We start from the raw sequence: 27202 nt of genomic DNA on the forward strand, positions 1-27202 counted from the left end.
GCAAATTCGAAATTAGATCTTTCTAAATGCTCATCAATTGTAACGCAACGTTCATCCAAATGATACCCAAAATGGTCATGAGGCAATATTAAACCAGCCAGTTCCCGACTAAGAGGAGCCATTCTGCGCTCTACTCTGTTGTACGCACTTCTTCCAGGAGCATTGGTAGCTAAAAACAATGCATTGGGATCAAGTCGCTTAAAGTGTTGTATAGCAAACCCTATGACTTTTTCATATCGCGGATTTTCATCTGGCCCTCCATCAACCGTCATGATTACCACTGGTTTTACTAGTCCATGGTCAGTTTTAGCTAATGGTCGAAACTCTTCAAGTTCGAGAAGCGTTTCGAAATCCTGAGCATGAGTATTAGCAGTAGATGAACTATGCTTTTCACTTCGAATAGCGATGTATGTTGGTCCAGAATATCCAACGGCTTGCGGTTGTCCTAGCATACTGGAAGTGATTTTGATACCAGCATAAACAGATGGTATTAATTTATGACGCTCAGCGATTACCCAATCGTGGTCAGGTAATTTGATTCTATATTCCATGTGCATTAGAAGAGGTACTTGCTTATTTGCCGCAGGCTCGCCAATAGGGACTCGAGCTTTATCATCTTGAGATATGAAAAATACTTGATGTGGTCCAAGTATGGATGCTATGTTTTCTAAATAATGGATTGATGTTTCAGCGAACTTGCTATCTAAGTAGGTATTGTGGTGATCAGTTTGAGCCCGAATGAGCTTAACAGGGACTGTCGATACATGTCTTCGTCCCTCTGCAGAATTAGATTTTCTGGGAATCAAACGAAGATATGTCCCACTGCGACTAATGTCAAATCCGATTTTACGTAATTCTTGTGTGAGGTCTTCAAGAGTTTTTTCGCTACGAATAGATTCCGTTCGTCTTCTATCATCTGCTGCACTCCCAAATAAAGCTATATCCGCAATTGTTTTCAATAGTGATGGTTGATTGCTTTCAAGATTAAGACGTCCCACTGAATCCCTCAGAGATAGTCTTTTTTTATTTGTGGATTTTCATGACAAATATCTTCTAACTTTCTTTTCATACCATCCCTGTGTTTCTTCTGGGCAACTGCGTTTTGAATCTTCCTATTTAAAGACTGTTTTGCTGTTTTTATTTCCTCACGTAACTTAATGATCTGTTTATCAACTTCAGCACGGCTTGGCATAGTATCTCTGGCAGAATACAAAGCGTTCAGATTTTTTTCAAGTAGAGCAATCTTATTTTTCATAACTTCCTAGGAAGGTTTTGCTCTCTGTTTATCTGCATTTTTATTATTTTCGCATTGTTGTTGTGATCATTACCGGGTTTTATTTTATCTTCTTCCTGCAGGTTTACAGGTAGCCGTTCCCTAAAAGTAAAAACTTTCTATTGGATCTGCTAAAGATACTCTTATTAAGCTACATAAATACAAAGTATGCAATAAAAACTGCATTTAAAAATTATTTATAGCCATAGCCCGTTATTTGGCAAATTCCCCCAGAGGGAAATTGCAAAATTCGCATAAATTTCTAATATTTCTAGTACTCATAGGTACCTTAAAATATTTCGTCACTCAAAATGTAGTAGATTGGATTTATTCTTAGTCGCCGCTTGCAATTCTTCTTCAATTCTCTTAGATACAATGATATCTAGTTCCTTGTCGGACTTTGCTTGTAATTTATAATTTCGCCACACTTGTTAACTAACTTTTGTATATTTTGTACTTTCGTATTTGTATGAGATTTTTTAAAACTTTCAAAAAATTTTTGGTATAACTTGGTTTTGTCTATTTGAAACATCTCATTTAAACTTTGGCTAATGGAATCAACGGTAACACAAATGTTGAGTTGCATTGTATCCGAACAAAATAATACACTGACAGAAGAAATTTAGAAAAGTGAACAGCGCGCGGTAATTCCCCGAATCGATTCTAAGGGTACGCTTATAACGCGCCAGGTTGCCGACACTTACTTGTACTGCAGTACACGTACTGGTGTCATTTTCAACGTAATCTTATGTACGCGTTTATAGCGCACCGGGTTACCTTGGCCGACCTGTTGTGTTTGGTGTAGGGTGTCTGCCTGTTCCGGATAACGAAATCATTTCATCGCGCGTAGGGCCTGCAATCCCGGATTCGATAGTGTCGCTCGATTATCGATTTATCGATTGAACGTATAACCGGTTTCTCGGAGACTCTATTATTATCGGACACAGTCAAATTTTTTGGCTATATCACCCGATTATTGTAGATGGAGAGACCAGACAAAATGCAAAATTAGCAGAACGTTATGGCCCACCTACAACCTTAAGCAATCGTCAACATTAATCAACATGAAACGACGGGACGCCTGGAGACTAACGGAAGTCATAACTGGCTTTTGGTCTGTGGGAGAATAAGCAGCCAAAATGGGCATCCCTCATAACACATACTGTCACAGTTGTAAACAACCGAAGAAAAAGGAGACAATCTTCCATTTCCTCTGCGAATACCCTGCCCTATGCGTGTATATTTGCGGGAATCCCCGAAAATGCGTTTCGTTTTCAAGAATAGACAATGTGAGGGTTGCCATTCGTGTAAAAAAGTAAATAACTACCGATGACGTAAGCACCATCTAGACTCCTCTACCTTCCATGTCATCCAAAATAAGCAAAACAAAGACACCCGCACCCCCCCATAGTGCTTACGTAATACTTGAACGGCCCCAAAGTAGAAATCGAGTATGTTAACTAAGGATAAATGATGCTTATCTTTAGGTGGTCTGGGATTCAAACAATTACCTATCGTGTAGCTTATGTTATCACTTAAAAATACGAGGTCCAAGATTCTATTCAAAGTTTTTAGTATGAAATAAATTCAGACTAAGAATATTATCAATAAAATATAATTCGTGACTTGCAGAAACATTATTTGGTGTGAGAGCAGAATTAGAGCTGAATTGGTCTCAGAGACCTCCTACCCGGTCATCGGTATACCCCTGACTGTTGTTAAAGGCGAATTGCACAACTTATTTCTCAGGAAAGCGCAGAAAACATGGAGATTCATTTCTTCACGCACTACTTCGAAAACCTTTTGGCCCCATTACAGTAGAAGGACTCATAAAGTACGAAGGATACCATGCCATTCAACCTGTAACTGTGTTTACTGGTCATTGGACGATTTACCATTTACCATTTAACCCCCGTTGCAGAAGCTGTGGCGACCTTTCAAAGAAGGAGACTGTTGAGCACTTTCTCTATAAATGTCTGGGTTTGGCAGCTAGACGATTAAGGTCACTCGGCGCTCCTTTCTTTGACAGCCTGGAGAAGTGCGCCGACCTGAATCCTAGCAGTCTTCTCCATTACTTCAACAGCTCCGGCTGGCTGCAGATATCTAGCTGATGCAGGTCTCATAATGGTATCAAAACGGCGCTTTAGTGCTACTTGGGGAGAGCCTGAGTGGTACTCCAACCACTTCACATATCTACCTAGAGTTAGAGAAACTAATTTATCTTACTTAAGAAATCACCTAATACACATAAATTATTATACAGTGGCTCAATAAAGAACTCTGTCACCCAAGTGATATGGTTTTAAATAAAAAAACAAATAATATTAAATTACAAATAGGTAACATTTATTTTCATTCTTCAAGCGTATTTTTATAAAACTAAAAAAAAAACACAAACAAAATTCAACTCATTTGTACATAGAAAACACTAACATAAAAACTTAGCAAAATACATGACAAAAAAGAACTCGGACTTTATATAAAGTACAGTTAGGTAAATAATATTTAAAAAAACCGTATGATTAATATTTAGTCAGCAAAACTTTATTTTTTCTCACAGCATTAATTTTTCTTGGAACGGATTCGATCAGCTTCTTGGATGTTAAAAGATCTACATTCTGTCAAAAAATATCGGGAATTATTCATTTAAAAAGCGCGCGTTCCACACATTTCTATTTTTTTTTTGCTGGACTGTTGGTGCAACTATCCTCTATACTGACCCAGAGTTTGAGCGTGATCTGTCAAATAAGTTCGGCATTTAATTATATCAACCGTAAGTGTGCTCTGCGATTTTCACTATGGATCATAAATCGAAAAAAGAATTTGACTTAAACTTTGAGTTTTGAACGGGATTTCGAGTGCCGAATCGTTGAAAATGTTTCATAGCGAGTGTCTTCTTCTTCTTAATTGGCGCGATAACCGCTTACGCGATTTTGGCCGAGTTTAACAAAGCACGTTAGTCGTTTCTTTCTCGTGCTAACCGGCCCCAGTTGGCCACACCAAGTGGAGTCAAGTCCTTCTTCACCTGATCTTTTCAACGCAAAGGAGGCCTTCCTCTTCCTCTGCTACCACCAGCTGGTACCGCATCGAGTACTTTCAGAGTCGAAGCGTTCGTATCCATTCGGACGGCACGACCCAGCCAACGTAGCCGCTGGATCTTTATTCCCGTTAGGACGGGCATGATGAGAGCCTTGTACAGAGTTAGTTTTCTTCGTCGAGAACGGACTTTACTGCCCAGTTGCCTACTTAGTCCAAAGTAGCTCTTGTTGGCAAGAGAGATTCTACGTTGGATTTCCAGGCTGACATTGTTATCGGTGTTAATGCTGGTTCCCAAATAAACGAAGTCTTTTACAACCCCGAAATCATAACTATCAATAGCGAAGTGGGTGCCGATACGGGAGTGCGCCGGGCTCTCGTTTCTTCTTTCGGATAATACGTCTCTCTTCCTTTCTTACCTCTCGGTAGAGATCCCAGATGGCTCGCGTTGCGCCCGATCGCAGCGTGGCTCTATAGGTGGCATCCTTTCTTTCTGCGGCAGCATGACCTTCCTCGTCGTACCAACTGTTTTTTCCGGATTCCGATTTCTTCTTCGGCGGCGGTACGTAGAGAACGAGAAACGGTGCTGAATTGCTTGCGCAGCCGGTTTGTTGCGCAGTACTCTCTGAGAGCAAGAGTGAGAGTCGAGTGGCGAATCTTCTGGATGTCTGTTGTGATTGCAGCCTTTCGATGTTGAACATTCTTTGCGTAGTTAGATGTAGGTTTTTTGCTGCACAGAGGCGCATGCGCAGTTTGGCTGCAACAAGGTAATGATCGGAGTCTATATTGGATCCTCGGATCGTATGTACATCTAATACACTAGAAGCGAGTCTTCGATCTATCACAACATGATCGATCTGGTTTCGCGTTTTTCGATCAGGAGACAGCCAGGTAGCTTGGTGTATCTTCCTATGCTGGAATTTAGTGCTGTAGACTACCATGTTTCGGGCCCCGGCGAAGTCGATCAGCCTCTGACCGTTACCGGATGTTTCGTCGTGCAGGCTAAATTTTCCGAGTGTGGGGCCAAAAATTCCCTCCTTACCCACCCTGGCGTTAAAGTCGCCAAGCACAATTTCTATATCGCGGCGGGGGCAGCGCTCATAGGAACGCGCTCGTAGAAGGAATTTTTGGTCGCATCGTCCTTCTCTTCCGTCGGGGCGTGGGCGCAAATTAGCGAGATTTTATAAACACGGGCTTTCATGCGGATTATTGCGAGACGCTCGTCCACCGGAGTGAACGACAGTACTTGGCGACGAAGTCTCTTTCCCACAACGGGGAGGTGAGGGGCGGGTCCCAAGCCCAGCGCACGACCAGCTATCCTCGATTGCTTCGCCTTCTCACGTTAGCTCACTCCCAAATGGGTGTTCGGAAGCTACCCAGACAAGGGCTAATCCCGGACGTTGTGTGTGAATGGCGATCAGTAACTTTCCCCACTTGCGTGGACTTCTACACATGGAACCATCTTCCCATTCATGGCGAGTGTGCTTTATCAAAAACACGGGTCTACAAGTGGCATAAGGCTGTTGCAGAGTGTCTAGAAGTCGTGGAAGATTTGCCCCGATCTCGCCGCGGATGAAAACGTCGACAAAGTCAACGAAATGGTGCTGGACAGCCATCATTTAAGTATGAGGGAGGTAGATGGTAACCTTAGCGAATCTCACGAATCAAGTCGCAATAGTTGCTCGACTCGTTCCAAGGGAATTGAATTTATTTCAAAAACTCCATCGGAAGAAGGTGGCTGAAGACACGTTTGACTTGGACCCAACGTTTATCCAGCGCATCATAACAGGTGATGAGACGTGGGTATGCGAGTCTGACATGCAAACAGTCCAGGTGGCTAAATGGCGCTATCCGCATGAGGCTAAACCCAAAAAAAAACCGTCAAAGTCGGTCGAAAGTGAAAGCCATGCTACTCGTTTTCTTTGATTATCATGGTGTTGTGCACTCGGAGTTCCAAATGCTTATAAATTTAAATAAAGAATATTATTTGGTAGTTATGTGACGTTTGAGAGAGAATGTGCGTAGGAAACGGCCCAATTTGTGGAAAGAAAACTCATGGATATTGCACCATGATAACGCACTGTCTCGCAAGGCTCATATTGTGAACACTGTTTTGACCAAAAACTCTACAAATAACATCGAACAACCACCATATTTATCGGATTTAGCTCCCTGTGACTTTTTCCTTTTCCCAAAACTTAAATTGCCAATCTGCGGTGGCTTCGCTGAAGGAGCTGAAGAAAATCTCTTCAAACGCGTTGAAAAGGAGCTTTGATGATTGGCATATGTGTATTGCTTCGAATGGAGGCGGCAAAACTAATTTTGATGGTTACACAATTATTTTGCGTTTTATTAAACAATTCCCGGTACTTTTTTGACAGAATGTATTTTCCACCACTCTTCTTTAATAGTGCCTTCTAGGTCTTTCTTGTTTCTAATAACTTGCTTTTTTGGTTGGTTTTCCAAATGAGCTCACAGATGTTCAATTACATTGATGTTTGGAGATTGTTGAGGTGTTTCAAGTACTTTAAGGCAGTTGTACATAAGCCACACACGGACATCAAGTGCCTTATGTATGGGATCGTTGTCTTGATAGTACTGGAAATTGTTCTTAATTCCATTAATCCATCCTTAATTTCCACAATTGTTAGGTATTTTTTGTGATCCATATTGCCGTTAATGAACCCCAAATTTCCAGTACCAGCAGCGGGTATACAACCCTATACCATTACCAACCCATCCCCATTCTTAACTGTCGGATGTAAGTTTTTTTCCAGCAACTCTTCATCAGATGTTCTTCACACATATATTGTCCATCTAACCAAAATATGTTAAACTTGCTTTCATCTGCAAACAAAATGTGCAAGGGAGGCAAGGGATTTGTAAATTATTAAATAACATAGGACATAAGGCATCAAGAGGTGTATTCATAGTAAAAATAAACAAAAAAATACCAGAAAAGAAATGAAGAAACCATAACGACATTTTTACAAAAAGAGTACCTTGCTACATAACCTCAAATATAGCAAAAAAGTCCTTCTCCTAACAAAAATCCTATAAATTAAATTTGTCACGCATACAAAGTCCTTTAAGTAATTCAATAAAAATGTGGTATTTTATATTTTTTAAATAAGCATTGTAGTGCGTTTTTATATCTAAAGCTAGGCAACATTGCAGTAGCGAGAAAGAAATTTTACTGCAGGAAGGAGAAGAGCAGCAACAATAACCGCAAATGCGGGCAATGTGGCCAGATTTTAAAATGTAAAGCTAAATATAGGTTGTCAAAAAAGTCTTGCGGTATTTCCGCAAGCTTGTCTTTGCAAGCGCGTAGTTCTAGTTGTATTCGTCACATCGGTTCACGCTAGAGCTTTTTGGAAAGCTCTTTTCACGTGCTAACACGAGTTTGATTAATTGTTGTTTACTTTTAGACGTTCGTGAGTTTAGCGTCGCAAACATGGAGCAAAATAAAGAGAAAATACGGCATATTTTACAGTACTACTACGATAAAGGCAAAAATGCATCTCATGCTGCCAATAAAATTTGTGCAGTTTATGGACCCGATACAGTTTCCATTTCCACCGCACAACGATGGTTTCAACGTTTTCGTTCGGGTGCAGAGGTGATCGAAGATGCGCCACGGTCCGGAAGGCCTGTCGTCGAAAATTGCGATAAAATCGCTGAATTGATCGAAAGAGACCGGCATAGTAGCAGCCGTAGCATCGGCCAAGAGCTGGGCATCAGTCATCAAACCGTTATAAACCATTTGAAGAAGCTTGGATTCAAAAAGAAGCTCGATGTATGGGTGCCACACGACTTGACGCAAAACAACATTTTTGCCCGTATGGATGCATGCGAATCGCTTCTGAATCGCAACAAAATCGACCCGTTTTTGAAGCGGATGGTGACTGGCGATGAAAAGTGGGTCACTTACGACAACGTGAAGCGCAAATGGTCGTGGTCGAAAAGCGGTGAAGCTGCCCAGACGGTGGCCAAGCCTGGATTGACGGCCAGGAAGGTTCTTCAGTGTGTTTGGTGGGATTGGCAGGGAATCATTCACTATGAGCTGCTCCCCTATGGCCAAACGCTCAATTCGGACCTGTACTGCCAACAACTGGACAGCTTGAATGCATAAGAGGCCATCTTTGATCAACAGAGGCCGAATCGTCCTCCATCAGGACAACGCCAGGCCACACACATCTTTGGTGACGCGCCAGAAGCTCCGGGAGCTCGGATGGGAGGTTCTTTTGCATCCACCGTATATTCCGGATCTCGCACCAAGTGATTACCACCTATTTTTGTCCATGGCGAAAGAGCTTGGTAGTCAGAAGTTGTCCTCAAGAGAGTCCTGTGAAAATTGGCTCTCCGAGTTTTTTGACAATAGGGAAGCGAGCTTCTATAAGAGGGGCATTATGAAGTTGGCATCTCGTTGGGAACTCGTCATCGAACAAAACGGCGCATATTTGACTTAAATCGCATTATTATGAACAATTGAAAATTCAATAAAAATACCGCAAGACTTTTTTGACAACCTTTATAACTGAATGAATTATTGAATTAATTTTTACAAAATGTATATTTTACAAAATTACATTTAATTAAAACAGGCTAGAAAAAATATCATGAAGAACAAGACAAATGCTAAATCAAGTTTCGAAAATGGTAATCTAGCCATACTGGTCACCAATTGTGCTTATATGACGTCCCTCATTGTCAAATTCGCTGAGAGCAAAGCAACGGTACCACGATAGGCGCCATCTCATTATTCTTTTCACCAACGTATGGTAGTCCCTTTCCGCAGCACGTGGGATACACAAAATTAAGCAAAACGTATCCATCATATTTACACAATACATCGGTTTGTGTGTGTTTGTATTTGGTTGTATCGACACAATGTTTCCATTCATCGACTGATCTGCGCTGTATTCGGTTGTCTTTTTTGGCTAGTTTGGTGTGTTTTCCATTATTTTCCTTTTAGTATTCAGCTTTCAGAAGCTTTTGTTGTAATTTTTTATTGCGTGTGCTGATTGCAAATGCGATAGCGAATAAATAAAAAATACAACCATGTCCCCCGGAGGGCCCCTTTAAGAGGATAATAGGTTTTGCCTTATTATCGGCAAGACCAGATCGCAAACTTAAAAAACATTTAAATATTACAAAAGATATTTTTCCTACATTACCAGTTTTGAAAAAAGAAAATCCTAAATATTTAGTGGCAAGTGCTGTTGACTCTAATAAGCCGTTCAACAAATATCCATGCTTTGCTGTTCACAAAGCTTTAAAGAACGTAAGCTATGATATTTTAACTATAGCTATGATATTTTAACTATATACATATATACCTATATGGCATCTGCCAAGTGAAATTCAATCTCCATAATAATTTGAACTCATCCAAAGGCACAATTTACGCTCCGTGTTTGAATGGCATCCAGGAAAATTAAATTATTGAAAACTTGAAAGTACAGGGTGTCACATCTGTATACAAGTTCCAAAAATATATTGATGGAAAGCATTTTCCAAGCGGAGTTTTACTTCTAATATTCGATCTTTGCCTGATAAAATCGAAGTGTCATGGTACACTACGATAGTGAGACAATGAGATGCAAAAACTGTTAACTTCTCGGCCATACAGTGAAAATATGTAATAAGACTCCTGTATGTGATAATTGCTCTCTCCCTCCTCATAACCCATCCCCTTGCACTCGCTCTTTATGTGCGAATTGCTCAATTTGCTTTTCGGAAAGGTGTAAGCGTAATAGATCCTCATCTATTGTTTGATCATTTTACTACTAAAGCCCTATCGTCTAAAAATCACGTCTCAATACTTAGTTTAGACTTTGAAAAGGCACATGACAGAATTGGAGCGCATTGCGTATTACAAGAACTTAAACGTTGGAAAGTTGGAAAAAAAATATACAATGTAGTAAAATCTTTCCTCTGCGATCGCAAATTTTTTGTTCGTGCAAATAATCAGAAATCAAAAATTGTTCCCATTTGCAATGGTATCCCTCAAGGGCCGCCGTTATCAGTTATCCTATTAACGATTGCGTTCAACGTAATTAGCCGGATTATTTCGTCATATACCCAAATTTAGAATTGCATTTATGCCGATGACGTCCTTATTTTTTTCGAAAATCAAAGACCAAACTATAATAAAAACCGCGTTCTCTAATATCTTGGGGGACTTAAACACTTAGTCAAAAACATCCGGAGCTAATATGTCTGTTAACAAAAGCACATCTTTCCATATCAGGAAACATAACTGCGTTTTCCCCACCTTTTTCCTTTTTAACTCTCCAATCCCCCATACTAATAGTTTAAAAATGTTATAAGAGATATACTTTCAAAGATCATTGTGAATATGTTAGACTAAGTTTATTCTCTAAACTTAATATTGTAAAATACCTCTCATCTAAACATTATCTAGTACATATAAGAACTCTTGTCAATATAACAAAAGCCACATTACATTCTAAAATCGATTTCGGACTCACAATATACGGACACTGCGTTAGAAGACATATCAAACACCTACAAACGTCATATCATGCTGCGGCCAGGAGAAGTATCCGCGCTTTTCCCACGTCTCCAATAAAGGTAATTTTAGCCGAAGCAGGACTGCCAGCTATTTCGCAAAGAACACTGAGCAACTCAATGATGCTAATTCCAGAAATGCTTCAGTGCAGAAACAAGCTGCTGTTTTCATACGTTGAATCAGAATGGCTTCAAAAAGACAAGTCCAACTCACCATCAGCAATATCGCACATTTTAAACTTATCCAAGCACCTCGACATTGTTTCTGTACCAACGCTCTCAGCAATCGAAACGCATCCACTTTATTAAAATATCCAAAATCTTCTACCAGCCCCAACAAATACAGACAACTCTATAACAAATTTGTTGAACCTCTTAGAGGTAACTATCGAACAATACGTTGGCATTGCACCGGCCTAAATGAAACCACCAAGCTCGTTTGTCACTGCAAACGTACTGCTGGTGTCAGACTTCGATCCGTCTGTGACAAACGAGCTTGGTGGTTTCATTTCGGCCGGTGCAGTGCCAACGTATTGTTCGATATTTACAGCTGAAGCAGCTGTAATATTTGAAGCGGTACGGTTTGCCAAACGAGCTAGGTGGTTTGATTTCGGCCGGTGCAATGCCAACGTATTGCTCGATATTTACAGCTGAAGCAGTGGTAATATTTGAAGCGATACGGTTTGCCTCCCGTAGTAGAAATACATGTCTGATATGCTATGATAGTAAATCCACATTCGAAGTCCCTGCTAATCACATTAACAACACCCCACTAATTGAAAAAATTCGCAAAATAATTCCAAAACGTAAAGTATAATAAAAATTATGTGGATGCACCTGAATGTCCGGTCCCTTAATGGGGAAGGTGCCACTGCCCGGCAGGTTGATGTCCTCGCGAGAGTAAAGGCTCACTGCCATTCAAGAGATGCGATGGACGGGACCTTGCGAAGCCTACAACAGCTGCCATGGAAAGGAGCGCAAATTCGGTGTTGGATATCTTGGGGGAGAGAGACTTCGTCGCCAAGTACTGTCGTTCACTCCTCAACAATCCGCATCAAACCCCGTTTTTTTAACATATCGCTAGTTTGCGCCTACGCCCCGACGGAAGAGAAGGACGATGCGACCAAAGATTCCTTCTATGAGTGTCGGAACGTTCCTATGAGCGCTGCCCCCGCCACGACTTAAAAATCGTGTTTGGCGACTTCAACGCCAGGGTAGGCAAGGAGGGAATTTTTGGACCCACAGTCGGAAAATTCAGCCTGCACAACGAAACATCCGGTAACGGACAGGGGGTGATCGACTTCGCCAGGGCCCGAAACATGGTAGTCTGCAGAACCAGACTCCAGCATAAGAAGATTCACCAAGCCACCTGGCTGTCTCCTGATCGAAAAACACAAAACTAGATCGATCATGTGGTGATAGATGGAAGACACGGTTCTAGTGTATTAGATGTACGTGCGATCCGAGGACCCAACATCGACTCGGATCACTACCTTGTTGAAGCCAAACTGCGCACGCGCCTCTGTGCAGCAAAAATCGTGCATCTACCTACGCAAAGAATGTTCGACATCGAAAGGCTGCAATCACAACAGACAGCTAGAAGATTCGCCACTCGACTCTCACTCCTGCTCTCAGAGAGCACTGCCCAACAATGGCATGCACGAGCAATGGAGCAACATTTCTCGCTCTTTACGTACCGCCGCCGAAGAAGAAATCGGATTCCGGCGAGCCCGAAAAAACAGTTGGTACGACGAGAAAGGTCATGCTGTCGCAGAAAGCAAGAATGCCGCCTATAGAGCCAAGCTGCGATCGGGCGCAATACGAGCCATGTGGGCTCGCTATCGAGAGGTAAGAAAAGAGGGGAGACGTATTATCCGAAAGAAGAAACGAGAGGCCGAAATACGTGAGTGCGAGGATCTTGAGATGCTGGCCAATAGAAACAACGCCCGAAAATTCTACCAGAAAGTTCGGCGGCTTACAGAAGGTTTTAAGACCGGGACGTTTTCGTGTAAGAACAAAGACGGCGATCTGGTGACTGACGTACAGAGCAACCTTAAGTAATAGAGGGAACACTTCTCGAACCTGTTAAACAGTGACAGCTGCGCATATTATAGAGAATGTGAAGACCCTGATGCCCCAATAGTCGACGACGGAATTGTCGTTCCGCTACCCGATCATGACGAGGTGAGAATAGCGATAATGCGGCTAAAGAACAACAAAGCCGCGGGCGCCGACGGACTGCTGGCTGAGCTATTCAAACATGGCGGCGAGGAGCTGGTAAGGTACATGCATTAGCTTCTATGCCAAATATGGTCGGATGAAAGCATGCCTGCCGATTGGAATTTAAGTGTGCTCTGCCCAATCCATAAGAAGGGCGATCCTGAAATTTGTGCCAATTATCGCGGGATTAGTCTTCTAAATATCGCCTATAAGGTTCTAGCGATCGTATTGTGTGAAAGGCTGAAGCCCACCAACAACCAACTGATTGGACCTTATCAGTGTATCTTTAGACCTGGAAAGTCTATCATCGACCAAATATTCACAATACGCTGGAAAAACCCCAAGAAAGGCGAATCGACACACATGATCTTTTCGTCGATTTGAGAGTTGCATTCGACAGTACGAAAGAGAATTATTTGTATGCCGCGATGTCTGAATTTGGTATCCCCACAAAACTAATACGGCTTTGCAAAATGGCGTTGCTCAACATCAGCAGCGACGTCAGAATTGGGAAGAACTTCTTGGAGAGGATCGTACGGGCCGTAGAACTTAATCGCTCAGGCACAATATTTTATAAGAGCGTGCAATTGTTAACGTTTGCCGATGATATTACCATCATCGGCCTTAACAACCGCGCTTTTAGTTCTGCTTTCTCTAAACTGGATAAAGTGGCAAAGCGAATGGGTCTGGCGGTGAACGAGGACAAAACAAAGTACCTCCTGTCTTCAAACAAACATGATTTCGGGGTTGTAAAAGACTTCGTCTATTTAGGAACCAGCAGTAACACCGATAACAATGTCAGCCTGGAAATCCAACGTAGAATCTCTCTTGCTAACAAGAGCTACTTTGGACTAAGTAGGCAAGTGAGCAGTAAAGTCCTTTCTCGACGAACAAAACTAACTCTCTACAAGGCTCTCATCATGCCCGTCCTAACGTATGGCGCAGAAGCGCGGACGATGACAACATCCGATGAAGCGACACTTGGAGTGTTTGAGAGAAAGATTTTGCGTAAGATTTTTGGACCTTTGCACGTTGGCAACGGAGAATATTGCAGGCGATGGAACGATAAGATGTATGAGCCTTACGACGACATAGACATAGCGCAGCGAATAATCATCCAGTGGCTACGCTGGCTGGTTCATGTCGTCCGAATGGATACAAACGCTCCGGCTCTGAAAGTATTCGATGCGGTACCAGCTAGTGGAAGCAGAGGAAGAGGAAGGCCTTCTCTGCGTTGGAAAGATCAGGTGGAGAAGGACTTGGCTTCACTTGGTGTGTCCAACTGGCGCCGTTTAGCACGAGAAAGAAACGACTGGCGCGCTTTGTTAAACTCGACCGAAATCGCGTAAGCGGTTATGGCGCCAATTAAGAAGAATAAGAGTGGGGAAACGCCGATATATTCACCCAATGTATCATGCGGCAAACTCAAAATATTTTTTCGACTTAAAATTAGACACACGTTCACCACACATGCACACTTTTTAAAAGGCTCCACAAGACAAACCTGCTCCTTTTGCGGCTCTACCGACAAAACTGTTCTTCATCTTCTGGACGAATGTGCTGGACTCAAACAAATAAGAGCCTCCACAGTTAACAATACCAAATCATCATCCTATCTGAAACTTCGCGATATCGATAGTATTAACATCATTTATAAATTTATTTATCTGTGTAAGATACCTATTTGATCATTTTTTTTCTTGTATACATATATTACTTTTAATATATGTATGTAAATAATCCTTGTTGGACATTGTACAAATGTTCGTTAGTGAATATAGGGGCGTACATCTATGCGCTTAATCGTACATACGATGGGAGTATTAGTGTTAGTACGAATGAACATGAGTACCATCAGTCATGCATTTGCCAATAACTTTAAATATATTTGAATTCTATTAGACTTTTTTCCCCATTTTAGCAATAAGCCGAAGGCCCTGGTAGCTAGCGCTGTAATATTATAAGTGTAATAATTATTAATTAGGTGTTACTCTTTCAAATAAATAAATAAAAAAAATAAATAATTTTGCATATACACTTTTATACACACCCGCGTTATCATTTACAAGTTTTCATTGTACATATAATAAGGCAAAGTCGAAAAACCACCAATTGAAAATAGTTCATTTATCTATAATTAACATTTTTCAACATTCTTTTTAAATCAAATTAAGTTTTTTTCTAAGATTATTTTATAAATGATTTCGAATTGTACTGTTTGGCAACACTGTTTAGGTGAGAGAGCAATCAGCTGACACGATTCAACGGAAACTATCCAAATCCTACGATAAAATCTACGATACTACGGAACGGAAGGGTGGTGAGAATCCATTTACATGGGGCTCTTTTTAGTTTCATCGTGTCAGCCTGCGTGTTTGGTGACTGCGAGCACCATAAGTTAGCTGGCAGATTACTGGCTGAGTGAAACTTCTTCTATCATACAAACAAACTTGCAGCATTAGATGTGGATGATGGAGAAAATCTTGCTCAAATTGCAAACAGCAAACAGTGAGCAAATTGAAGATTTTCTGTCACAAAATGATAAAGAAAAAAGTAATAAGCCCCCTCCAATATATATTCAAGGTCTAGTGTATAAAAACATTAAAGAGTGCATTAAATTTGTGGAACAACATCAAGTCGCACACCACAAATAGGAGGAGGAGCTCGGCCAAGTGTGCATTAAATTAAGTAGCAAATAGCATCTTCACACTAAAAATCTTAGCAAATAATGAAATTCGCTTTCATGCAGATAATTTGCCAACATATAACCAATTACACCTGATGCTAAGATAAAGAGGAACAAAATTGAATGTTTTAGTCCGAAAAGTGAAAGAGGACTTTCAGTAGTCTTATGAAACATGCACCACTATACAGGCCAAGAAGAACTAAAAGTAGATCTAAAGGAAAAAGGCCACAAAGTACTTAACATTACTAACATAACACAAAGAAGAACTACATAATCACTACCTTTATTTTTCATTTATTGCATAATATAAACAAGCTAATAAACTGCATAGTCATCTCTGAGGCACCTCAGCATAAACGGATTATTTCGCAGTGCATGAAATGCCAGATATATGGACACATAAAACAATTATTGTACAAGAGATCCAGTATACGTGAAATGCCCTGGCAGACATCTTTCCATACCGCCAACTACAATGCGAAGTTTATAAAGCACTTAAAATCCAAAGATTCCCACCTCTGCGTAATAAAGAACCAACATTAAACAAAACTAAAAATAATATACCAATGACAATAGCCATAGCAAACATAATTCCCGGAGTAAGCTATGCTGATGGTACATCTTCTTCAAAGCAACATAAAACACAGCAGGAACTGACTAACAAACCTGGGGTTGAATCGTGACAGTCGTTAACGAAACGACAATCGTTCGAACACAAATTACGTGAGTCGATAATCGAATGAACGAGTTGGGATCATAACAGTCGAAAGAAGACGTATCGTAATTGTAATTTTGTTTATCGATTATTTTTCTCATCTTCTTCGTTTTTTTAAGTCACAATAGAATTTGAAGTGTAAAATAAACCGCAGAAAGTAACGAAAATATAAAAAGTTTAAATGGATCCGAGTATTTTCTTTTATTTAAGTTCCAGCGATGAAGAAAATAATGAAAGAGTTGTGCGAAAACAACTTCGAGACAAAAGCAATCCGCTAGCATTATCAAACAATGCGTAAGTACTTTATATATGACGAAAAATAGGTAATCAAATATTCTTCGCTTTATCAGTTCCTCAGGTTTATCAAAAGGTTTCGCTTAAGCAAAGAAGCATTTAGTTATGTTTTAAATAACATAAATATAAATTGCCAATACACAAAAGCTGTTCCGGCGGTGCTCCAACTGGCTGCGTGACTCAGCCTACTCGCAAGTGGTGGCTATCAGCATGCAATAGGCAATGAATATTTGATAGGAATGGGCCAGAGCACTGTCTCGAAATTAACGGGCAATGTTTTGGAAGAAATTGAAGCCAAATTGTGTCCTAAACATATTAAATTTGAGCCAAATGATTCGAGAAGGTGCAAAGAGTGGTTTGTTGAGAACTATCAAATTCCAGGAGGTAAATTCAATCCATGTTTTAGCTGTGAAAAATTTATTTAATGTTCGTTTTTTAATAATATTGGTTGGATGCATTGATGGCACCCGCATTGGACTACAAAAGCCCACGGTCAACGAGCACATGTATTTCAACAGGAAGGGTAAATGCGATGTTGGTGAGTTTTTTAATAAAGAGATGGAATGTTACTTTAAGGTTGTTTCTGTTAGATTTGCGACCACACTACGAAAATTCTCGCAATAAACTGCCAATATGGGGGTGCAGCGCACGACTCATTCATATGGAAGCATTCAAACGAACGAAAGGTTATGGAACATCGTTTTTTGCACAATAGGAGTGACAATACCTGGCTGCTAGGTATGTGTTATACATATATAATTACAAATGATTTAGATTGTGCTAAATTACGTGTTGTTTGTTTTTAATAGGGGACTCTGGATATCCACTTGAGCCGTGGTGCATAACACCGTACAGAAATCCATCGGACGGATCAGGTGAAGCAAGGTTCAATGAAATTCATTCCAAGGCACGGTGCATCATTGAACGAACTAATGGTTTACTGAAAGGTCGGTGGAGAGTCCTAGAATACAACAAAAGAGGAAGATATGATCCTATAAAAGTGGCTAGGTTTGCGAATGTGTGTGCAGCGCTTCACAACATTTGTATACAATTTAATATGAGCTTTACAGCAACAAATTCAGAGAATCAAACCGCATCTGACATAGTGTCTGGAGAAGACCAGTATACTAGAATCGGTCAAACAATCAGAGATCAAATTAAAATCTCGTTGATGAACTCGACATAACCATCTTGTTTTCATATTGTACTATTATGCTTTTGAAGTATAATGCTAACCGACCTAAATAAAATAAAATAACTCGAAACACTAATGGATACTTATTCAAAATCAATTTCATTTAATGCTTTTTTTTACTCCATTTAAAAACGTAAAATTTAGTTAATTTAAACTTGAACAAAACTTCAGGTATAGTTATTTAAAAAGAACTGAAATAAATATTCAAATGCATATATACATATTTACAAAAACCTTAAATAAAACTTAAATATATACATACTTACAAAAACTTAAATAAAACTTCAATTACATATATACATATTTACATAAAACTTGAATCAAAATTTGGAATATATACATATTTACAAAGAGGATTTTAATTCAGAAGGAGGGACACTATTTTTTTTCTTTTTCATTGACCTTCAATTGGTTTAATTCAATACTCTTTATTTTCAAATCAAGTTCTTTTACAGCTATTATAGCTCGGTGTTTCTCCTCCTTCATCGCCAAAATCCTCCTAGAGACAGCTAGCTGTCGTTCACTTATTTCAAGCTGCCTCTCGTCGATCTCTAGTTGCCTCTCCTTAATTTGAAGCAGCCTATCGATTTTCTGCCCCATAGCTTTATGGTGATCTGCTGTCAATTTTATGTTTTCTTCCAGCAGCGAAGCTTTATTTATTGTTCTTCTTCGTGGAGTTGGAGCGACTGGACGAGAAGGCATACAGGAAGCAGGGCTGTTGGAGGAGGAACGACTTGGAACACTACTAGTTGAATGGTTCGAATTACGTCCACTGCTCCTGCTTGAGGCCGAAGCACTTGATGCTGGTCTTGAAGCAACTGCGACTGGTGCAGGTTGTGAACTACCATATGTTTGCACCATGCTGTTTCCTGAAACAGATGCTTCAAGACCAGCAGCTTCAACTATTACCTCCTCAGCTGGAGTTAAAGCCCTCTGCTGGTAAGGTCCTCCGCCTGTTTGCCTTTTTGAAATTTTGTTGAAGGACAACTTTCTTTTCGCATTGTACTTCTGATCTGCGTATACCTAGAAAGAAACTAATAAGTTTCATTTTGATAACATGATTATAATATATGTACTAACTTTTTTCCATAACTTCGCATTTTTTATTGGCGGTCCTTCCGCATTTAACTGCTTGCTGAGCTCTTCCCAAAGTCGGTTGGCAGTCGACCTTCCTTGTGCACAATTCGGCAAGGAATTTTTGGCCAAATCTGTGTGCTCACTCATGAAATGTACCATTATATCCTTCTGCTTGTTGTTTAATTTATTACAGTTTGTCCTGAAATTATAAAACTTCATTTAAAGTTACACAATTTACATATATTTTAGTTATTCTTACATTTTTCGTTAATACTTTGAAATTCTGCGCAATTACGTTTATAAATAACCGATCGAATGACAATTCGAACGAAAGAGTTGTTCGATTACTCGATGACGTTTGTCATCATACCGAATTACGATAGCGATAACACGTTCACGATAGTTATAATCCGATTTGCGTTCTTTTACGTGACGAATTGCTCGTTCACGACTGTTACGATTCGGCCCCTGAAAAAAGCAATGGTATGGAAGAGCTTGAAGGCATGGTAAAGTCCCTTGCATAACCAAAAACATAAGTCATAACTAATTAAAAATTCAGTAATACTATGCACTTTTTTCTGATCATTCGCCGTTAATACTTGACTACGTATGTTAAGTGATATTAGTCCTATAAATGCATCTCTTCGCATATTTAATGACAGAACTAACTGGAAAGAGTTCCGCTACAATATTGATGAACAACTTACACCATATTTGATATTAAAAGCGCACTTGACATTGAACGTGCCATTATCCGCTTCAACGACGTAGTCCTAGAAGCAGGGATCAGATCGGCACCAAAGCAAGCAAATAGACAGAAATACAGTAGCAATTGTTTTTAAGAAAGTTAAGAATAAGATAGCAAAAAACTAGATCACCTGAAGGCAAACGAAAACTAAACTTAGCTACAAAAATTGTAAAGGATATGAATGAGCGGAGTGGGTGTTTCCACTTGCCTTTAACTTGCAAGGTGTGTTTGCATATTGTTGGTAGTTTATTAAGGGGGTCTCAACTGATATCTTAACTTAACAATTAACAAAAAAACAATTGTACACGAAAATGTAGTACATATTGTAAAAGAGAACACTGGACCACTTTGTCTGGGGACGACTGTACGCACTATGTATAATGAACATTTTTTACCAACGAATATAAGCTTATTTGATGTATTTTTATTTCAAGCTTAAATATATTGGTACAATTGAATTACGTTTAAACAATAGTTGTAAACAAATGTAGCTTATGAACCAACGTTTCTTTTAAAAACAAATGGAAGAAAATAAATGAATATGAATAAATTTTACAATTGAATGTTATTGGTAAGAGTATCTTCCACTATTTGCAAAAGTTGTCGTTTTGCAATGTTTAAAATATCACAACTTCAAATATTTGTAGGCGAACTAACATGTACTTAAGTTTCCTCAAAGTCCTCTAAATAAATCTCATCGTTGCACAGTGGTCAAATAGCCCGACGTTTTGGCCAAAAATCCCAAAATCGAAAGTTACCGTTTGAGGTAAAGCTTCATATATTCGTCAACAGATGACACTGGAGCATTAAAATCCAAAGGGACAGATGTTTACATTGAACAGATGTTCCGTGGTGAACGCTCAAAATTGCCATTTGTCGGGACTCGCGCGAGACATTACGCATGCACGTTTTCGAGCGCCACACAAAAATAGTTGCAGATTCACCATTTTTCAACGAAAAAGGGCAAACTAAAAAGGATGTTGTTCGGAAAGGTATGTAGATTACGAAAATACTTTACTGTAACCATATTGTTGTATTTTTAGAGGCAATATTAATGACGCAATACAAGCCTTTTTTTTCAATTGCACTTCTTCTCGTAGATAATTATTTTTATTGCCACGAATTGCCGCGGAGATATTTACGTTTCCTAGTGCAGAAAAGTATACAGATTTCGAATCCGTTTAGATCTTGCTCCCGCGCTATCCCCGCTCGTCAAAAATACGCTTTCTTTGCAGCAGGTCGCTGCCGAGCTTGAAGCGCGTGTTGGGGCATTTGAGCCGCGGGGGGGGGCGATCGAAACTGGTTTTATTTGTGTGTATGCCTGGGAAATGTTAGGAATGAATGTAATATATGCAGAGTGTTTATTTCTACTTTTATCTCAATTTCTATAGTGAATATTGTTATTAAAACAATAAATAATTATTAGTAAATGCAAAAGAGTGATAAAAATCATGTTTTGATAATATTAAAAAATCATATAATAATAATAATAAAATAATTAATGTAGTAAGTATTTTTAAATGGTAATTATATTATTATTCTAAAGTAATTTTTTTTAATAGGATTCAAGAGAACAATTTTTTCATGGACAAGGAGGAAAATATTCGATGCCATCCATGATGTTTTTCTGTCAGAAAAATTTGATAATTTAATACAAATTATCTGTAATAAACTAATGGACGACGCGATACCTTCATATGTTATCGAAAAAAAATCAAAAATGGCTTTGATTAAAGTTATTTCTGTTTTGAAAAAGAAATGGAAAGATGCTCGCAGTACGAAAAATCGTTTCCTGGAGAATAACAAAAGCTTGTTGGACGATTCAACGAGCGTAACGGTGAATAGTTTACATAAATTTACATTAATATAAATATATTTATATTAATTTATATACATTAATAAAGTTTTCAGACAGCATCCTTGATGTGAACAATGACGGGGAGATATGAATAAATGTATGTTCTTCCTATTAAAATTTAAGTTTATTTCATAAATAAATGTATGATACGTCACTTTCAGTTTAAGTGTATTATTTTTCACGACATATTTTCCCCCCTTTTAATGTGGCATATTCTTTTGAAAATCGTACGTCTACTGTCGAAATCAAAGACTCCAAAAACCTTGGTAATGTGAACTTCAGTAAAATCTGAAAACTTTTCGCAAAAACTGTCCGCCATTTTGGGTCCGCCATTTTGAATTTTGAAATTCTGATCTCATATTCACAATCAGCGACCCCAAAAACCTTGGTAAAGTGAATTTTAGTAAAATCTGAACACTTTTCGCGAAAAATGTCCGCCATTTTGGGTTCGCCATTTTGAATTTTGAAATTCTGATTTCATTTTCAGAATCAGCGACACAAAAAACCCTATATGTAAAAATTTCATAAAAATCGTACTATTTCTCTTTGACTTATTGTTTTCTGACCAAAACGTCGGGCTACTTGACCACTGTGCGTTGGTGGATTTTGTCCATCGCGAAGTGAGCGTCTCAGTACTATCAACAAGTCCCATAAATATTAAATTATTTTCAAAAGATGATTAAATTTACTAAAAATCGTCATCGGAAAATAAATATATGCGACATATTATTGTATATTTTCTTTAAATTGACTCTAATCAGAGAGCCTATATTCATAGAGAAGGCTCAGGAACGAATGGGAAGGTTAAATTTCAAATGCTAACAAAAGGCGCCTAAGAAATTTTTATTATTTCAACGCGCCTGGAGAAAATTTAACATACGAGAGTTAACATAGCGGAGCGTAGTCATCAGAATTAAATATAGCGTTTGCATTGAAATGTAATATGCCATGATTTGGTATTAGGCAAAATAAAATAACTGCAGAGCTTGACGTCGGCATTTTGCATGCACAAATGAATTACTTCTAATTATTATATATAAGTTTGCATGTATGAATGTGAAATTTGAAGCATCTAATTAGTTAGAATGTATTGATATTAAATGTATTATCAAAATTATTTCAAAATATTCAAAAGAAAAAAAATTAGCTTAATTAAGTTTTTAAACCATTCATTTGCATCAAGGGTTAGTATTCATATACTACAAAGTGTTGAACACATACCAGATAACGTAAATTCAAAGAGAAGGCTCAGGAACGAATGGGCAAGTTAAATGTCAAATGCTAACAAAACACGGCTAAGAAATTTTTATTATTTCACCACGGCCTTGGTAAAGTTAACATGCGAGAGTTAACATAGCGGAGCGTAGTCAACAGAATCAAATATAGTATTTACATTGAAATGTAAAGTGTCATGATTTGGTGTTAGGCAAAATAAAATAACAGCAGACTTGTAAAGGGTTTTCCAATAACAGGTGTTATTTAAATACATATGTAAAAGGCTATTGAGAGATGATTAACGATTTTTTATGGCCGGAATTGGATGGTTTTGATCTGGACAACGTTTATTTTCAACAAGACGGCGATACGTGCCACACAAGCATCGAAACCATTGATCTTTTATGGGAAAAGTTTCCGGACCGTGTTATATCTCGAACAGGTGATCACATTGGCCACCGAGATCTTGTGATTTAACACCTTGTGATTTGAAAATAACATCCGATCATTTATATTAAAAAATAGCATTTTTATTTGAATATCAAAATATACACCTATTTCTTGTGAGATGAATATCTTAATTCTAAGTATTATATATGCATGCATGAATGTGAAATTTTAAGAATCTAATTAACTAAATTGTATTGATATTAAATGTATTATCAAACTTAATATATTTCAATATATCCACATAAAAAATTAACCTTGTGAACCATTCATTTAAATCAAGGCTTAGTATTCAACAATATGTTGTACTTTTTAAATTACAATAACATCCACCATCCATATTTATGTGGGCAGAAAAAATTCTTGACCTGCCTCATAATACAGCTCATATGTATATCTACATAAAAAAAATTCAAGAGCAAATAGACAGACATATTTCCAACATATGCCAAAAAACTTATCTAAACCGTATGCGTTTACGTATGTATATGTAAGTAAGCACATATGAATACATATGTATGGGACAATGTATGTTTCTATTCTGAGTAAAACAATGCATGTTAGTATATACATATGTATGTACATATAACCGCAAACACTCACTTTATGCCTCTACATGCGCATGTTTCCAAAGCTAAAATTTTGAGCCTAGCGACTACAAGAACAAAATACATTTAAAGGTGCAGCCGTAGCGGCCATGATTATTTTAATCGCGACGGCGCTGAACAATTACAATTTCATTGTAAATCACAACAAAAACAAATGTATTGTTAAGTTCTAGCTCATATTTCTAGGAGCCAAGTACTTTTCATTCATAAAACGCACCCATATACCACCTTTTCTCAACGGTGAAAAAATTCTATATCTATTAGGCCGGGTCGATTTGTGGGTAGGCAAAAAAATCGACCATTGCTCTGTGAAAATCATATTCTAGGGATCAAAATAAGAAACTTTGCTAAAGGAACCATACCTCTAAAACGAATTCTGATGTCCTCCAATTTGGGTCGAACTTTTGGGTTGGGGCCTTCTTAAGAAATGCGCGTTTTTTGCAACCATTTCAACAATTGAGGTATCACTGGAATGCGCCGCAACCCTTTTAAACAATGAAAGTATCACTGTGACACAATTGCAGATCGTAAAATTGCTTGTGTTGTTTTTTTTTTAAGCAACCACAAGACACAGCAGGTAGAATTGAAATTACCATTTCATTCTTATTACCTCGTCTCGTAGACCATATATAACGCAACAGTTTTTGTGAATGCATTAAGTCGTTGTGAAGAACTCAAAGTATCAAGTGCTAATTTCAGATAAAAAAATATTTCAAAAAAAATAATAAGTGAAGTGACCATTCCAAATCAAAAAGTTTACAATGAATCCACCATCCTCTACACCGAAAACCCAATGAGTCTTATACCCAAGCATGACGTGCTAAAACAGAACAAAAAAAGTTTTCCCATAAATCATTCAATATTCAAGTACAAAACAAGTTGATTGTAATTTGGGGAAAACTTTTTTATGGAAATAATGCTGAAAAAAAGTGTACTTAATAAATTAAATAAATTGCTTGACAAGTATCAAGAGCAAATCAAGAGAAGAAACAACACCCAAAAATTTACAGAGTATGTAAAATCTCTGGAAACAATTTTTTACATTGGAATGTAAATGTAATGTAAATGCGATTTGAAGGCAGCTCCATGTGCATGTGGCTGGGTTCCCGAACGCCTCAAAGAGTTCATGCACGATCAACATAATCAGAGAAGACTAACAATGGATGCATTTGTGATGGAAACTGAAGAGCAAGGAGCAACGTCTATGTCATCAATGAAAACATACCAAGATCCCGATGATTCAACATACCCACTGCCACCGGTTCAAGAAGATATGGATAGAAGCACAAGTTCACAATGCACAGAGAGATACGATTGTGTTAACTTTGTCTTGGTATGTGACAGATTTGGTGTGCCTGACAGAGTAGCATCAGCATTGGGAACCGCTCTTTTGCAAGATTTTAAAATTAAAGATAAGCATGGGAAGCCTCTCATCATGGATAAATCGAAAGTTCGCAGAGAAAAAGAGAAATACAGACAAGAAGTGCTTCGAAAACGGTTAGATGATACCACTTTGTTAGCGTTTTCATTCGATGGCAGAAAAGATGATACTTTAACGATAGATAAAATTGATGAGAAGTATCATAGATGAGATGGTAAAAGAACCTCATCTTGTAATTTTGAGAGAACCAAATTCTGAATTGATTGGTTACGTAAGACTGGAACATGAAACCGCTGAATACAAAAAACCAAATTAAATGGTTTTTTCAACGATAAAAATATATCACTGGATGCATTAATTGGAATATGCACTGACGGTGAGCCAACAAACACTGGCCCACACGGTGGAATTATACGACGATTCGAATTGCTGTTAAAAAGACCATTGCATTGGTTCGTTTCTTCTACACTTCAACGAACTTCCGTTTCGGCATTTGTTTGAAGCTTTGGATAAATCAACCAGCACTGGACCAAGATCGGCAACCGGAAAACTGAGCCGTCAAATCGAAACTTGTGAAACTTTTCCGGTAAGTTATTGCTATCACTCATTTATTATAATTGTCAACCATTTTTAATTATTTTATTATTATATATTTTCAGGTGGTGGACGGCTTCCAGAAAAAAATGAATTTTCCACCGATTCGAAGTACTGATACGACATGGCCCATGCAATTTCTTGCGGTGTGATTCCGGTGGATCTGGCAAACATCAAACCAGGGAAAATTCTACATTCTCGGTGGCACACCAAGGCCGCTAGATTATTGCGATTATATGTGACAACGGAAAATCCAGTTGCAAATTTTAGAATGTTGAATTTATAATTAAATGTTATGAGCCAATGTACTTCAATATCAAGTATTACAGCTCTGTCGTGTACGGCAGTGCATTATTTTTCAAGTTCATTGGTTGGTCACGATTTCTAGAACCTCGTTTACGCAAAATTGTCGATCAAGTTATTAAAGATAATTCATATTATGCGCATTCGGAAAATATCTTGTTATCAGTGTTGTTTGATGATAGCAAAGAAAAGCGCGACTGTGCCATCAAGAAAATTCTACGCTATCGAACCGATGTTGACGAGCCAATGGAACTTAGAGTTTATAAAAAACCAGATATAAACTTTAATTGCACAAGTTATACGGAAATTATCAATTTGAATGATATAAATATCGTATTTGAACCACCATTCACGCGAAGCATTCCGTACGATACATTGAAAGAATATTTAAATCAAGATGATCCACCGTTTAATGATCCAAAAATTCCATCACAAAAATGGTGATATTTTGAAATGATTGTATGGGGAACCCCCCAGGGGAGTTCAAGGGGGTGTGCCACTGGCATGGGTGGATCGGCCGTCCAAAGTTAGTGGTGGTCGGTCATACATTTGGACTCGATTGGAGCACTCTAAATGGGTCAAAGTGGGATTTTTCAAAATTTGCCCCTACCCAAAAGTTCGACCCAAATTGGGGAACATCAGAATTCGTTTTAGAGGTATGGTTCCTTCGGCAAAGTTTCTTATTTTGATCCCTAGAATACGATTTTCACAGAGCAATGAGCGATTTTTAAATCGACCCCCCCTAATATCTACATATGATTGAAGATATCATTGACGACCATTCGAAAATAGTCAATATGGAAATATTTCTTATAGAAATATTTGCCAATATTTGGTGAATCGTGAATTTTTGTCATACTGAATGTCGTATGTCGTATATATACCTGCACTCATGATGCAGAGAATAATGAGATGGCGCCTATCGTGGTACCGTTACTTTGTTCTTAGCAAATTTGACAATGAGTGGCGTCGTACTAGCGCCAGTATGGTCAGATTACCATTTTCGTAACTTGATTTA

General features: G+C 38.5%; 2 protein-coding genes across 2 annotated transcripts in view; one reads left to right on the forward strand and one right to left on the reverse strand.

Moving 5' to 3' along the window:
- Positions 1–27202, reverse strand: part of LOC128869304 (tau-tubulin kinase homolog Asator-like) — a 161076-nt gene that overhangs the window by 55380 nt on the left and 78494 nt on the right. The gene's annotated exons all lie outside the window — the stretch shown is intronic.
- LOC128869305 (uncharacterized) lies at positions 25033–26123 on the forward strand. Its single transcript, XM_054111834.1, has 2 exons — positions 25033–25435; positions 26080–26123. Exons 1-2 carry the CDS (start codon positions 25033–25035, stop codon positions 26121–26123), a joined length of 447 nt encoding a protein of 148 aa, XP_053967809.1.

The sequence above is a fragment of the Anastrepha ludens genome, chromosome X (genome assembly GCF_028408465.1).
Source record: "Anastrepha ludens isolate Willacy chromosome X, idAnaLude1.1, whole genome shotgun sequence".
Lineage (NCBI taxonomy): Eukaryota > Metazoa > Arthropoda > Insecta > Diptera > Tephritidae > Anastrepha > Anastrepha ludens.

Excerpts from the sequence above, each read along its gene's own strand:
- LOC128869305 (XM_054111834.1), top strand. The coding sequence starts at position 25,033 with ATGCACGATCAACATAATCAGAGAAGACTAACAATGGATGCATTTGTG. Across the intron at positions 25,436-26,079 it reads CACTTTGTTAGCGTTTTCAT|TCGGTGGCACACCAAGGCCG; the intron begins TCGATGGCAGAA and ends AATTCTACATTC.